Consider the following 17,321-nt stretch of genomic DNA (forward strand, 5'->3'; position numbering starts at 1 on the left):
TTAAAATCAAGTCATATAACCAACTGTTCCTCTTAGGAACTTCACATACATTGAGCCCTAATGGGACCTCCAAGAAAATGTACACCCAAACTCTGTGTTCCTGAGAAAGAGGTTCTGAAGGAGGTATTGAGGTAGACGAATACTTAGAGCATTCACCTATATTAAAACATCAAAACATTCTATTTCTTTGGTTCCTTAAGAAGTTTACTATCTAAGGAGTAAAATACAGAAAAAGTAAATAAAAAATTTGAGTATAACAATCAATTTAAATAATATAAGCTATGTCACAAGACAGTAATACTATCAAAACTCCATAGACAGTGATTGTTAAAGTAACAGCAATGGGAGAAATTGGTTCAGCATAAGGTGGACAGAAAAGTGAAGTGATCTTGACCATGGAGGGAAGATCAGATTTAAATAGCTAAATTACATAATGCCACACTGAGTCAGTGGTGGACCTTATTTCTCAAGGAATAATATGTAGCCTATGGTTGTATAGTCATTCTTTCTTGTCTCTTAGGATGAGTATTACAAGTTATTCAAGAACATACCTTTCAAATATTTCTTTCTCTGTTAAAACATCTAGATAGCCAAAAGGAGAGTCTAATAGGTACAAATCAGCGTCTTTGTATACTGCTCTAAAAAAGAAAATGAAAATTAAATTAAATTCCTTCAATATTTACCATTTCATTCGGTGTAGGTGATTTTAAATAAATTTTAAAAGATAAGTCACATGGGATTTTTATAATTTTGCACAATACTCCAAAAACTTCTGAGGTCGTTTTGCTAAGTGTAAGTAACATACACTTGCAAAAGTTACAAACTAAATCACACCATACATATAAATTTAAATATTGCCTTAAAAAAGAAAAAGGAAGAAAGAAAACCTTTCAACAATAGTACCTATTTACAGCAAGCACAATGCTACATGCTGGGAACACAAGGGTAAAAATTACACAAGCCCTGTTCTCAGCAATCTTGCATTTTGCTGGGGAAACAAAGAAAAGAGAATGTTTCAACCCTGTAAAGTGTCAGAGACAGCAACTAAATCTCAGCACTTAAGTGAAATTACTTTTTTTTTTTCATTGTTGACTGTTACCAATAAACCAATAGCAGCACTGTTACAACTGTATGATTGAGATTGCTCTTTGCTCCTGACAGTCCTAATTTATGGACCATACTCATAAAAGTTCCACAAAAGTGCAGGATGCAAAACTTGCAATAACAATGTATACCCATATTATTTTTATATTCTAAGTTAAAAAATAAAATTTTATGAGCAAGTAAAATCTTAAGTTCATCATAGGACAGTAATAAAATGAAGATATGGTCCCATATGAGTGGAAATAAGGTTATTTCTTCATAACATCTAAATTTTTCAGCTGTGGTTGTGAGTAACCCTATACCTATAACAACCACATACAATTCAGTGTTTACATGTAATTCTGAAAAAAAGAAACTATGTTTAGTCAGCAGGTAACTAAGAGAAATAAAATAATTAAAAACAGAAATGGCAAAAAGTCAAAGCAGAATCTAGAAGAAACTTTGCAATGCAAATTACTTTTGAAAACAACATTCAGGAACTAGATAAAAGACCCCCAACAAAATGTATCCTCAAGAGCTTTCTTCCCATACTCAATTCTTCTCTCTCCTTCACATTTATGACCAGGTGCTCAGTCACTTCAGTCATGTCCAACTCTTTGTGACCCCATGGACCTGAGCCTACCAGGCTTCTCTGTCCATGGGATTCTCCAGGCAAGAATACTGGAGTGGGTTGCCATTTCCTTCTCCAGAGAATATTCCCAACCCAGGGATCAAACCCAGGTCTCCTGAGTCTCCTGCATTGCAGGCAGATTCTTTATCTGCTGAGCCACCAGGGAAGCCCCATTTATGACCACAGTTTATCAAGAGATTAGAATAATATACACATCATCCAAAACTGGTCAACACATGACATATTCAGATCAGAAGAGCAATAAACAACTATTTTGTTTAATGCCCCAAACTGTATTTTATAATAAAACTGAAATTTTCAACTGGTAAATACAGACTCAATTCTATGCTAAAGTTTGAAGCCATATAGCATGTTTTCCTAAATTTGAAATGAAATGTTTAAGACAGTCTTACTTAGGCTCACAGATTAACTAACTTTCCTTTACTTAGTAGGCATTATTTTGTCTGTGAATTACTCATATCTATATATGGGCTATATAGATATATTGGGCTTCCCTGGTGGCTCAGTCGGTAAAGAATCTAGCTGCCAATGCAGGAGACACTGGTTCAGTCCCTGGATGGGAAAGATCCCCTGGAGGAGTAAATGGCAACTCACTCCAGCATTCTTGCATGGAGAATCCCATGGACAGAAGAGTCTGGTGGGCTAGAGTCCATGGGGTTGCAAAAGAGTTGGACATGACTTAGTGACTACACATCATTGATTTATTACTTGACATTGTAATCCCAAAGTCGAGTCATGGTTTAATGTAAAGTCAAGATGACCTGATTCAAACTGTAACTCTACCATTTCCCAGTGTGGCTTTTGGCAAGTTAAGATCTAACCACCTCAATTACCTCATGATCTCTTCCACAAAAAGTGGGAAGAATAGTTCTTTTTTGGCAGAGTGATATGTGGATTAAGTAAAATTACACATGTACTCACGCACACCCCACCCAGAATAGTACTAGGCAATTGTAAGTGCTCAGTGAATTAGTTTCCTCCCAGCTTTTGGAAACATGAGAAAATAAGGGGGAGAAAGGCCAAAATATCAGTAAGTCATTGTGATTTCTTGTTAATAACTTCAGCAACACAGTAAGAAGAATTTTATTCAAATAAACCTGGAGGAACATTTAATATCCCACATGATCAATATTTTTTTAAACTGAATGTTACAGTTTAACCACAAATTAACTTATATATATATACACACACACACACACACACACACTTCTCTTTGACAGCTCAAAATGCTTAGACCAAGAATATCTCTACCAAGAGACCACCATACCCCACACAATATTAGATGTGCTTGTCCCATTTATTTTTCTTTGAAGATTACAGACTTTAAGCTTAAGTATATCATCTGCCCTGCTATTTCTGTTGTGAGATTAATTAGTTATGTTGAAAATTTTGAAAATTTATGTTTATCTAAACCAAGAAACAAAACCAGAAGCCTAGAGCAGATGTGTACGTTTTGGGATAGGGTGAGCAGGGAACTGTATGGAGGACTAAATAAAAGTATACATCTTCTCTTCCCTGTGCTAGGCAGAATGTTAGGGTTTTCCATTTGAAGGGAATCATAAGGCAAACAAACAGATACACATTAACAAAAGGGTACGCATTTTTAAAAAGCCATGAACTTTATCAGATATAAATACTATATCATTATCTATAGTTCCAAAAGGTTAGGCTTAACCTGCTAGCTATAAGATCCTGGGCATTTTTTAATTCCAGAAAGAGGATATAAAGAAACAAGAGAACTATCTATAATGTTTTGCACTCATTTATACAACAAATGCTTGCTGGACCAATAAGCGGATATTCACCTTGCTAAAGAAATTCTTGCTCGTTGACCTCCACTCAATGTGATTCCACCTTCTCCAAGAACTATGTTGTCTTTCTCTGCAAACTTGGAGATGTCCTATTATCAAAAATAGAAAGTTAGGGAAAAGAGAAAAAAATAGAAAGTTAGGAATTGTCAGTATGTCAGATCTGAATTTAAAAGGTACATCTTCCTTCAAATGTAATCATGTATCAGACTTCCACTGTAATCACAGCAGAAACTGTGAACATCGCATCTCAGCTATTTCAAATGCATTTCAATTGGTCAAAACATCGCTGAAATTTCATAAAGAAGTTTTTCTTTAATTTTCCAATTGCTATTTATGATCATTAAGAACTGGAAAATACAAAAAGTAAAGCATATGCAAATTTGATATGTAAAGATGTGCCATCCACTGACCATTACACAAACCCAGGGCTATTAACGTGCTAACGTGCACTTCCTTCCAATCTAAATCCACCCTTTTAAAAGGAAATCTCCAAAGATGAACAAACCTCCTAATAAGGAAACAAAAAGAATATCATTTACATCTCCCTGAAGTATCTAAGCATACTCAGTGGGTGACCATGAGTACAACGCATCTCCTTTCCACACTTCTCTCACCTACTCACCCCCCAAACAACACAGCTCTCTTCATCCATCCTCCCACCTCATCCTTATATCCTCTCCCCATCTACTCTGCCTCTCCTGTCACTTCCCTGCCACATGTGTCCTTTCTTCAGTTCATGAGATTTTCTGTGGCAACAACCATGCTAGACATTCTAAAAAATTAGAATTTATAAGAAATCATCTTCAAATTGCCATTGTAAGCCTAACTCAGAAGATAAGCCATAATCCTGGAGAAAGCTGGAAAACATCCTAAAGGATCAATTAACCACTTTAAGATAAAACAAGACACAATTAATTGGCAAATTAATTCTTCTGAATATAGAAGTATTATAAAGCAGGCAGAAAATGCTAGAAGGCTTTCTGGAATAGATGAGGTTTGCCCTGAGACTTGAGAATGAGGAGTCAGGTGAATAGTATTCAGGTGCTCAGTGGTAAAGAATCCGCTTGCCAACACAAGAGACACAAGTTCGATCCCGGATTGGGAAGATCCCCTGGAGAAGAAAATGGCAAGCCACTTCAGTATTCTTGCCTGGGAAATCCCATGGACAGAGGAGCCTGGCAGGCTACAGTCCAGGGTTGCAAAAGAGTTGGACATGACTTAGCAACTAAGCAACAATTCTGTCTTTAGTTCAAAACAAGGTCTTTGCCTTTTCTTTTCTCATCCCCATATATATTCTCTTTTCTTTTGTTACCATCTTCTTCTCTCTTAAAAATACTCTTCAAGTCTTCTTTTTTCTTTCACAACCCAGAAGTAGTTCATCTGTTCTCCTTGATCTGACACTAACATTATCTATATTTAAACTGCCAAAATGGTTATTTTTATTGTTTCTGTTATCTACCACATGAAAGTTAAATAGAACTTCATATACAAAACTGTCAATTTATAGCTGATAAATTATTAAGTAATCATTTATATTATGAACTAGCTGGCAGCTCCTGTAGGCTGAAACCAAGCCAGCCACTGCCTCCAAGGAACTGCTGTTGTCAGTACTCTTGACCTAAGAGGACCAAATATGATTTTTTTTTAAATGTGGTTAAAAAAAAAAAAAACCCTGCCACGTAAGAGAAGATACAGCTGGACCCAGGGGAGCTGGCTACTCAGGCACTGGAGTAGACCACTGAGACCCATATAGCACTGCAGTGAGGAGGACCTTCCATAGTTACAAGACCCAGGAAAACAAGTGCTTCAGTTCTTTCTACTGGACCGAATTTTTTTGGTTCAACTTATGAACCAGACCACATACCTATGATTCCATCCAAATAACAAGGATTGCAGCTAAATTCCACACCCCTGTTTTAAGTCTCAGTCTTGCTGAAGGAGCATACCCAGGAGCACCTCGACCTTGAAGCCTGAACTGAGCTGTTCTACGCAGCACATCCTCTGCCCTCGATCTAGAGCACTTGGTAAAACAGCTCACAGGTGTATTTCTTCTCTACTGTACCATCTTTCCCTTACCCATATTCCATTCCCTTTTAGAAAATTAAATCTTTCAGAGAAAAAAAAGAATACATTTTCGTATATGAATAAATTGAGTGTAGGCTTTTGTAAAGGAGGCATATTTTCTAACACAATCTGAAAAAGCCAGAGGTTACCGGAATTATTGGAGCTATTTTTTTTTCAAATTTGAATTCAATACAGTTTTAGTTAAATCAGATAAAACTTCTAATTTTTAAAATTTAGAAATATCAGTAGCTATCTTGATGGTATGATTATAACACAGTTATAGACTTGGAGGGTGCAGAATCCTAGCCCAGTGCAACAATTTAACAAAGATTTGTGGAATGAAGAAAGAAAAGAGGAGAGAATGGAGAAAGGGAAGGTAAACAAATATCAAGCTACAAAGAAAGAGGTATATATAAGATAAAGAAAATGAAGAAAGGTGTAAGCCTAGAGAAAGAAAGAAAATGGGGAAGAGAATAATTGTCAGAAGAAACAGATATCAACAGGAAAAAGCAGGAAGATAGTTGCAGCATAAAGAGACAAGAAAAATGAATGGGATTATAGGAAATGATAGAAGACAAGGAACCATAGTTGACACTTTAGCAAATATCCCTGGTGAATTTGAATGTCCAAAGAATACAAACGCAATTTATTACAATAATTTTCTTAAGACAATATATAAGAGATTGTTTCAGCCAAATATCTCTCACAGGAGCCTGTAATACTCATCCTTTCAACAAGCCAAGGAAATAGGAGGGAGAAGGAAACTAAAAAAGTCTCTTCCTTCTTTCCTACATGAACAGGCCAAAACATAACACTAGAGAAAGAAATCAGAAGATCCTCAAGTGAGCTCAAGCTTTACACACTCAGATTGAATGAAATATCATTAAATTCCTCCAAAAAAGACCAGGAATAGCATTTCCTTTGAGTACCACTCCTCAAATCCTGACTTGGAGCTGGTCCAGGGAAAGAAGAAAATGCATTAAGAAAATGAAGCTTCAAGGAAGGAACTGCTTAAATGGTTTCTCAGTACCACATTAATCTATTTCAATTATAATACAAGCTACTGTTTCCTTTTTATTTTCAGAACAGTATCAGATTTTAAGCTCCTATGACAATGAACTCTACCCTATGCCTGGGATGCTCAGCACTCAGTCAGTAAGCCACGCCTGCATCCCTGGGATGCCCAGGCCTGCCTGGAATGGTGCCTGGTGAGTCAGTCACCTTCTCTGGCCTGGCTTAGACAGAATGGGATTTCTCAGTGTGAAACTTCCACTCATACTTGGGAGAATTTCCAGGTTGGGTGCTTTCTTGGAAAATGCCATGAAGAATTGAATCTAAGCATCCTTGCCCCCAGGTCACTGGTGAGCTGAAATCTGAATGATGTTTGTGGTGCCCATTTAGAAAGCAGTTGGGATGTCATGTAAACCATGCTAGAGGTGACTGTTCAATAAGGAACAAAGCTGGAATACTCAACTGGATGGCATGGGACCCAGGATTTGAACCCCGGTCTATAAGCTATTGTGAAATCTCAGTTACTTAACAGCTTTGTAATTTAATTCCCCTAACCATAACCTGGGTGCAATTATAGTCCATCTTTTATAAAGGTGCTCAGTATGAGAAATAGAAATATGGAATGTACAAAGGAATTCAATAAATATAAATAAAGGAGATGAAATGTGCCAATCTGAGTGGAGTATTTTTAATTCTAAAATAAAGCTTAAAACAAAATAGAAAATATGAATGGCAACACTGACTACAGAACACAGTGGCCTATTTTCCAGTTGTTTCCATTAATAACTAGATAAGTAGCTTTGGGCAAGTCTCTTCTGGGCTTCAGTTCTCCATCTATAAAAGGGAATAATAGTATCTTCCCTTAACAGGTTCAAAAATTTGAAGTAATTTAATATAAAGCGCTTGGTCCATAAATCATACTCAAACATTGGTGATGTACAGTTTTAGAATGAGATGTTTACCAATGATTTGTATACATCATTCATTTCCATTTGACCTTGAATAAAATGTTCACCTGATGTAATACTATGCCCCACTCTCCTACTAAAGGAAAAGCAAATTCTAATTAGTCTGAAAATATAGCCTTTATTCATATTATCATAAAAATGTACAAGGGATAATGTAGGGGGAAAGAATTGGACTGAGAATTGGAAGTCCTATGTTCAAGTCCTAATTTTGTAAGTCTTCACCAAGTGTACTTCTGTTGAGGTTGCTATGTACACGGTCACATATTTTGAAACTTAAAGTTCAAGGTTCTTAAGAGTGACACCATAGTGGCTGTACTAGTTTGCATTCCCACCAACAGTGTAAGAGGGTTCCCTTTTCTCCACAGCCTCTCCAGCATTTATTGCTTGTAGACTTTTGGATAGCAGCCATCCTGACTGGTGTGTAATGGTACCTCATTGTGGTTTTGATTTGCATTTCTCTAATAATGAGTGATGTTGAGCACCTTTTCATGTGTTTGTTAGCCATCTGTATGTCTTCTTTGGAGAAATGTCTGTTTAGTTCTTTGGGCCCACTTTTTGATTGGGTCATTTATTTAGTACAGCCACTATGGAAAACAGTGTGGAGATTCCTTAAAAAACTGGAAATAGAACTGCCATATGACCCAGCAATCCCACTTCTGGGCATACACACTGAGGAAACCAGATCTGAAAGAGACACATGCACCCCAATGTTCATCTCAGCACTGTTTATAATAGCCAGGACATGGAAGCAACCTAGATGCCCATCAGCAGATGAATGGATAAGGAAGCTGTGGTACATATACACCATGGAATTTTACTCAGCCGTCAAAAGGAATTCATTTGAACCAGTCCTAATGAGATGGATGAAACTGGAGCCCCTTATACAGAGTGAAGTAAGCCAGAAAGATAAAGAACATTACAGCATACTAACACATATATATGGAATTTAGAAAGATGGTAACGATAACCCTATATGCAAAACAGAAAAAGAGACACAGAAATACAGAACAGACTTTTGAACTCTGTGGGAGAAGGTGAGGGTGGGATGTTTCAAAAGAACAGCATGTATACTATCTATGGTGAAACAGATCACCAGCCCAGGTGGGATGCATGAGACAAGTGCTCCGGCCTGGTGCACTGGGAAGACCCAGAGGAATCGGGTGGAGAGGGAGGTGGGAGGGGGGATCGGGATGGGGAATAAGTGTAAATCTATGGCTGATTCATATCAATGTATGACAAAACCCACTGAAATGTTGTGAAGTAATTAGCCTCCAACTAATAAAAAAATTAAAAAAAAAAAAAAAAAAAGAGTGACACCATGTTCTTAAGAGTGACACCATATTCTTAAGAGTGACACCAGATTAGATCTAGATACTTTCCAAATGCTTCCACTTTGAAGATGGCTATTTAATTTTATTTAACATTTTGCTGTTGTTGTTTAGTCGCTAAGTTATGTCTGATTCTCTCATGACCCTATGGACTATATAGTCTGCCAGGCTCTTCTGTCCATGGGATCTCTCAGGCAAGAATACTGGAGCTGGTTGCCATTTCCTTCTCCAGGGGATCTATCTATGCTATATTGTGCTACGACAGTTTTATTCATCTTATTATCTTCTCAATATAAAATAATCAAAGGGAGCCTGCTACTGCTAAGTCACAAGTAACTGAGATTTCACAATAGCTTATAGACCAGGGTTCAAATCCTGGGTCCCATGCCATCCAGTTGAGTATTCCAGCTTTGTTCCTTATTGAACAGTCTGCTACTGCTAAGTCCGACTCTGTGCAACCCCATAGACATCAGCCCACCAGGCTCCCCCATCCCTGGGATTCTCCAGGCAAGAATACTGGAGTGGGTTGCCATTTCCTTCTCCAATGCATGAAAGTGAAAAATGAAAGTGAAGTTGCTCAGTCGTGTCTGACTCTTAGTGACCCCATGGACTGCAGCCTACCAGGCTCCTCCATCCATGGGATTTTCCAGGCAAGAGTACTGGAGTGGGGTGCCATTGCCTTCTCCGCAAATGGAGTGTAGGGAAGGTCAATTCTTTACCTTCTCTTTTCCAAGAAACGTTTTCACACTTTTAGGATGATTCTGTACTATTTGATTTGAAATTTCCACTATAATATGTTTTAGCAGTACAAATAAACAAGAAGACTATTTTCAAGTACCCACATTTTTCTGCTAATTAACTAAGATACTACTGAATGAAGAACACCTAGTTAGACAAATAAATACTTTAGCAATCAACAGTACAGTAACCTTCTTCATGAATCAACATCAGAATTCTATAATAAGAAAATAGATGGACACAAGCTGCTTTCAAGGAAGCTCTGTGCTCAAATTCATTTGTCCAGATTTTTTTTGCAGTCTGGACTAGACTGGACTGGAAGTGTAAGGTTTTTGTATTTCAAATTATATAGGTCTATCAGATGTTCTATGACCTTCCCTGGCATTTGATACAAAAAAAAAAAAAAACCCTGATAAAACCATTGTACATAAATCAATGAGATTTTGTGATTTTAATTCTATAAGACATATTCTCATGAGTAGGACAGCTTGGCCAAAGGTATGTCTTCTTTTTTTTTAAGAGATGCTGTTTCTAGAATCCTTTACAAAACAACATTTAGAAGTTATACTTCCAAAGTTACAGTTCCCCCAGCAAGATCTGAGAGTACCCTTTTCCTCAAATCATCACCTACAATAGCTATTATGTTTATACAAGGTATGAGATAAGAATCTAGTCTTATTTTCTTTTACTGGCATAGTAAACATGATTTATTAAATAAATGATGTTTTCAATTAACTTATATATCATCTATCATCATCTCACATTTCCAAAGATCTACTTCAGGACTGTTTGGTTCCTTCTATTTCTACAATAATATTCTGCTGAGGTTTTGGTGTTTAGGTTTTTTAATGGCTTTAAGTAAGATTTAATACTTGACAAAGCACAATCCTTCTTCATAAACGGTGGTCTCGTTTTGCTCAGTCTCCTATATAACAATATTAACAATAATAATAATATAAGTAACAATGCTAACAACAGCTGATATATATTGAGTGTCTACTAGGTATCAGGTACTATTTTAAGTCCTTTAAGAGTATTAGCTTTTTAGATGCTCATCACAATCCTATCCCCCTTATAAACATGAGAAAATTCAAAAGTTAGAGAAGGTAAATGTCATTCCAAAGATAACACAGCTAAAAAAACAATAGAGTCAGGATTCAAACTAAGGCAATTTGTCTACAAAGCGTGGACTCTTAACTCCTTTTGGTATTTCCTCCCACATGAAATATAGTTTAGTAAAATTCTGAAAACAATCTTATTCAGATGTATTTGCAATTTCATTAAATATAAACATAAGTTTGAGTGCAATTTGCACCTTAGGATGCTGCTGGTGCTACTCAGCCGCTTCAGTCGTGTCTGACTCTGTGTGACCTGTGGCCCGGAGCCCACCAGGCTCCTCTGTCCGCGGGAGTCTCCAGGCAAGAACAGTGGCGTGGGCTGCCATGCACTCACTCCTCCAGGGGATCTTCCCAACCCAGGGATCAAACCCACAGCTCTTCTGTCTCCTGCACTGTGTGGGGCAGGGGGGTAGGGAGGTGGTTCCTCACCACTACCACCACCTGGGAAAACCCTCTTAGGATGCTAACTCTTAATGATCTTTCCATTAATTCAGTTCTTGTTTTAGATCTTTCAATAAGATTTTCTGATCTTCTATATACATGTTCTTTACATTTCCTATTAGATCTATCCTTAAGTATTTTATCATTTTCTACTAGTGTGAATTGAAGAGCTTTTTATTTCCATTTCTAGATTGTTGTTGCTAATATAGAGAAGAGCTAATTATTTTTGTATGCTTATCTACTATTCAGCCATCTTATCATATTCCTTTATTAATTCTGGCAGAGTTTTGCTCTCTGCTTTTGCTAGAATCTCTTGGGGGTTTTTTAGGTGAACATTTTTTTTTTCCCAGAAACATGTAACGTTCTTTTTTTAAGACAAACAGAATTAAATTTTACCATTTAAAATAATGCTTACTTTGGAATGTTTGGTTAAAAAAAAAGTTGTGAAGTTTTTTAAAATGAAGTTTTCTTCTAATATTTTTACTTTGAATTTTTATTACAAACCACTGCTAAAGTTATGTTAGATTCTTTTAGCATCCACTGACCTTGTTACATGGTTTTCTTCATTGTCATAACAAATTATTAATATATCATATTCATAGATTGTTTTATATTGAAGCACTCACATTTCTATTCATGAATCTTGCTTGATCATCTTTCTCATACCATGCTGAATCCTATTTATTAATACTTTATTTAATAGTATTTTATTTAAATATCCATATTCCTAAGTATGATTAACTACAGTTTTCTTTTTTATATAACTTTCCAGATTTTGATACAAATAAGCTTCTGGCTTTAGAAAATGAAGAGTTTTTCATTTTTGTCAATAATTTGGTATAGTTTAAATAATATAGGAAGTTATGCTGTTAAAGGCAAAATACAACCCAGCTATGCAATTATCTGCCAATAGTGTCTTTTTAAGTAATACACATTGAGTTATCTTTACAGTGATAATCTCTCTATTCAAGGTTTTTGTTTCTTTCTTCAATTTTGATCATTTGTATTTTCTTAGTAAATCATCCAGTTCCTCTAAGTTTTAAATCTGTTTCAACAGAATTGCACTAACTTTTAATAATAATTTTAATCCTGCTCATATTTTTGCTTAAGCTTCTTTGTTATTCCTAATATTGTAAGTCTTTTCTTTACTACAGATAAGGATGGATTCAACAATTTTATTGGTCTTTTCAAAGAACTGGCTTTAGGAATTATATTAAGTCTTTCATTTCTCTGCTGGTTTTCTCCTTCATTAAATTAAATTTTGATCATCACTTACTCTTTTAACTTTTTATTTAGTTCCTTCTTTAAAATTCTCAAGAAAAATATAAATTTTGTGTATTTTTAACCTTGTTTCTTAATAATAAAGGTATTTAGAGCTAAAAATCTTCTACTGAGTGCAGCCATGTTCTACAGATTGTTATATGAAGCATTCTAGGTTTCAAATAATTTATAGTCAGTCAGGAGATTTTACCTTTCCAAGTATTTGTTTTCAACTTACCTGGCTTAATTATATCTAAATAAATGCAATTTTTACCAAGCATAGCTAACATGTTTTGTCATTCTCATTAGAACCTATGACTTAAAAAGAAGCTAAGCAACTATAAAAAAAAGAAAAGAAAAAAGTTTGAATGGAAGAAGAGTAATATTAGAAAGTCTTACATGTATTTCCTAAAATTTTAATGGATTTTTACGGATCTTCAATAGCAAAACTTAAAAAATTGGGGCTTGGGCTAAATTTAGCTTAAGAGGAGAGATCTTCAAAAATATTTTAAAAAGATCTAATCTGATATGAAATGTAAAGGTGTTGTTTGTTGTTTTAGGAAACTGAAGTTGTTTTAAATATTATATAAGACTTTATCCTCTAGCACTACTTTCCTCAATAATATTTTAATGGTGTATAAAATATTTTCATTTGTTCGTATATCTAACCAGAAGTTATTAAAACTGCTATCCAAAATATTCATTATAATGATTGGAGTATAGACACACACATACATTCAAATATACATACATATATAGACACATATAGATTGCAGTTTTACACATCTGTATATATGTGCATATACATGTACATATATGTGCATATAATACATATGTGCCTGTGTATGTATGGTACGCATACAAATATGCAGGTGTTTATTCAGCTTGATCTCCATCATCCACTATTATGGTGCTAAGAAAAGAGAAGTCTATAATAAGTAAAAGAGGATGATTATTTTCTTTATGAATTAGATTACTATTTCTCTTAACAAAAAAAATTAAAAATATGTGAAAGATAATGGAGTTCTAAACAAATAAGTTGTCTCACTTTCCAAAGGTTTATCTCTTCAATCCTGTTAATATAACATAATGAGAGCTGACTGAGAAGGCTCATTGTATTCCATGACCCTAAAATATAGAAAAGTCAAATTTTTTCTCACTTGATAGAGGACAGCTTGACCAAAGAACATGTGATCCACAGTACTCTAAACAATTCAAGTTCATTCAAACCAACATGTCACACCCCTGTTTAAAACATCACAAAATAAACAAACAAAAAAATAAACTGGATCCTTGTGAGCTTCAGAATATAATCCAAACTTCAAAAGATGGCATACAAAACTTTTCCCAGCTCACTTCTTCATCCTCACCTCACAGCACTCTTCCAAATACATCTTGACCCCTAGCCACACTGAAGTTTTATTGTGCTCCAAATTTACCATATCTTTCACCATCTGCACCTGCTTGTCCCTCTATCTAGATGACTTTCCTCTACTTCTTAATCTGGCAAATTCCTTTAAGGTCAATAAAAATTTAATATCCTCCATAAAGTCTTCCATTACTTTAAAAGGCATGTTCCTATGTGTTTTAAGAGCCGTTTATGTTCCTATGTAAGAGCTTTCACCTCTTTTCTTATTGTCTGTTTACATTATCTTTATCCTCGAAGACTACGAGCTTCTCAAGGACAAAGACAAGAGTTATAATTTGCTCTATGCTTTGGGAGCCAGGACATGTTTAAGATATTATAGGCATATGTTCCAAACAGTGAATAAAGTATTTTAGGCAACTTAGAGATGGTTAAGGTTAATCCTCTGCCTTCAGGAGCTTACAATACACAGCCTACCAGGGACAACTTAATGAAAGACCTGGATTTTGAGTTAAGATGTGGCTTCATGCCTGAGAACTTCATGTCTTCCTCATCCAACTTTACCAAGTCTGCCCCCAACTTACCTCTCTGGCCAGGTTGACAGACTGTAGTAAGACACCAGAGCATACTCATTAACCCTAAACCCTGAACACTCATTAGAAGGACTGCTGCTGAAGCTCCAACACTTTGGCCACCTGATGTAAAAAGCCAGCTTAATGGAAAAGACCCTGATGCTGGGAAAGTCTGAAGACAAAGGGTGAAGGGGACGACACAGGATGAGATGGTTAGATAGCATCACCAACTCAATGAACACAAACTTGAGCGAACTCCAGGAGATGGTGCAGGACACAAGAACCTGGCGTGCTACAGTCCCCATGGTTGCAAATATTCAGACACAACTTAGCAACTGAACAGTGACAATAAATTCTGTCATTTCAAAAGTAGACTGTGATGTGAGATTAAACAGATAGATGAATGGAACAGAACAAAAAATTCACAAACAAACATGTAGATCAGAACCTAGCATAAAAGTGTTAGAATGACAATCTATGGGGAAAGGAGAAACTGCTCAAAATATGATCTTGGGACAAATCCCTAAGGAAGATAAAATTAGACCCCTAGCTCACACCAAATACAAAAATTAATTCCAGCGGTTTTTAGTCCTAGATGTAAAAATTGAAACTAAAAATACTGAGAATATATAAAATATATATTTTTATTATGTGTGTTAGAATGTCTTAAAGAAAAGGTAAAGAACAAGCCATAAAGAAATACACAGATACAATTTGCTATATGAAAATCAAAAGACTATTTAACAAAAGATCTTAGAGCAAAATATACATTGCATCACGTCCCATCCATAAAGGATAGTAATGCAAGGTATTTAACTTAGTCCAGTCCTTCCAAGCTGTAGATACCAAGAAAGTATTAAACATGAAATTATCTTATTATGGGAAATACTTGAATAAAAGAAATAGGAAGGGAGGCAAGGAAGACTGGGAGAGCTGTCAGACCTCGATGCAGTTTCAACCCCCGAGTGAAGGAGAAAAGGATAGAAGCTTGAATGGAAATATATTAGAACACTGTACAATCTAAGCAAGGTTTGACAGAGCCATCTAGAAGTCTCTGAGACAAAATCCGTTAATAAATAAGTCCCATGTCTTTCAGACACAAGATCTGCTTCAGTATCCATGCCATACTTGATCAATCATGGAAAGCAGCCTATAGAAGGAGTGGTCTCAAAAACAACTCTGAAAATGAATGATTTCAACTCACAGTGATGGACCCTCATTCAATTGCATTCCCTACAACAGTGGTGCATAAGGCATATCTCTCAGCTGCTACAAACTTAGCAAAACAATTGACAGAGGATAAGTAGTCAAACAGCTAACAAATATAACATCACAAGCAGTCAGGGAATTGCAAATTAGAACAGTAAAGAAATGGGGGGACTCTGCTGGTGGCACAGTGGGTAAGAATCTGCCTGTCAATGCAGGGAACACAGGTCTAATCCCTGGTCCAGGAAGATTCCATATACCACGGAGCAACTAAAGCTCATGCGCCACAACTGCTGAGCCCACGCGCCACAGCTACTGAGGCCTGAATACTTTAAGGCCTGCAAGTCACAACCAATGAGCCCCGGAAAGCAACTACTGACGCCACATGCCCTGGAGTCAGCAATCTGCAGCTACTGAGCCCACGCACCACAACTACTGAAGCCCGTGTGCCTAGAGCCTGTGCTCTGCAATAAGAGAAGCCACTGCAATGAGAAGCCACCTATCCCAATTAGAAGGTCGCGCCCAATCTCCACAACTAGAGGAAGGCTACATGCAGCAATGAAGACCCAGTACAGTCAAAAGTACATAAAAGTAAAAAAAAAAAAAAAAAAAATACAACTTTTTACAACTTAGAATGGTAAAACTTCAAGTCTCTGTTAGTAAGAAGCGTTTTCAAAGATTGAGGAAATAGGAACAGTCATAAATGGCTAGTGGTAGGGTAAATCAGAACAGCTGCTTTAAAGTGCAATTTGGCAGTATCTAGTGATATTGGAAAGCAGAGACATTACTTTGCCAACAAAGGTCCGTCTAGTCAAAGCTATGGTTTTTCCAGTAGTCATGTATGGATGTGAGAGTTGGACTATAAAGAAAGCTGAGTGCCGAAGAACTGATGCTTTTGAACTTTGGTGTTGGAGAATACTCTTGAGAGCCTCTTGGACTGCAAGGAGATCCAACCAGTCCATCCTAAAGGAAATCAGTCCTGAATATTCATTGGAAGGACTGATGCTGAAGCTGAAATTCCAATACTTTGGCCACCTGATGCAAAGAACTGACTCATTGGAAAAGACCCTGATGCTGGGAAAGATTGAAGGCAGGAGGAGAAGGGGACGAGAGGATGAGATGGTTGGATGGCATCACAGTCTCGATGGACATGAGTTTGAGTAAGCTCCAGGAGTTGGTAATGGACAGAAAAGCCTGGAGTGCTGCAATCCATGAGGTCGCAAAGAGTCGGACAGGACTGAGTGACTGAACTGGCTGAGTAAAATATTAGAACAACCTAAACGTATGTCAATAACAGGGTGAATAAATAAAATGTTACACATAAGCACCATATAGCAAATGAAAAGAATGAAATAGAATTTCTACACCTAAGTAGTATAGCTGGACCCCAAAAAGGTCATAGGAGCAAAGAAAGCAAGCTGAAGAATGATGTGTAAAAATTATACCATTTATACAAATTTTGAAGCCACATAAAACTATTGTGTTGTTTATAGATAAATATATATATAGTGTAAATTCATTTAAATGGATTGGAAAAGTATGTATCACATTTGTAATAATGACTGCTCGAAGCTTGGGGTTTATGAAGAATGATGTTGAGGATTTAGTTAAATGTTCTTAAAATTCATCTATAGCTTTAACAATAAAGAAAACAAGGATATTGTCAAATGGATGTTTCCAAATCTAGAACAGATGCTAGTGAT

At 36.3% G+C, this 17,321-nt stretch overlaps 1 protein-coding gene across 3 annotated transcripts in view; it reads right to left on the bottom strand.

Annotated features, from left to right (window-relative positions):
• The window catches only part of CFTR (CF transmembrane conductance regulator), a 191,842-nt gene that overhangs the window by 91,054 nt on the left and 83,467 nt on the right, over nt 1-17,321 (bottom strand). For all 3 annotated transcript variants that reach the window (XM_043463109.1, XM_043463107.1, XM_043463108.1), the window contains exons 12-13: nt 3,541-3,635; nt 552-638 (exon numbers count right to left, since the gene is read on the bottom strand). In XM_043463109.1, the coding sequence (XP_043319044.1) occupies nt 552-638; nt 3,541-3,635 (182 nt within the window). The remainder of the gene's footprint in view (nt 1-551; nt 639-3,540; nt 3,636-17,321) is intronic.

This window comes from Cervus canadensis, chromosome 3 (genome assembly GCF_019320065.1).
Source record: "Cervus canadensis isolate Bull #8, Minnesota chromosome 3, ASM1932006v1, whole genome shotgun sequence".
Taxonomy (NCBI): domain Eukaryota; kingdom Metazoa; phylum Chordata; class Mammalia; order Artiodactyla; family Cervidae; genus Cervus; species Cervus canadensis.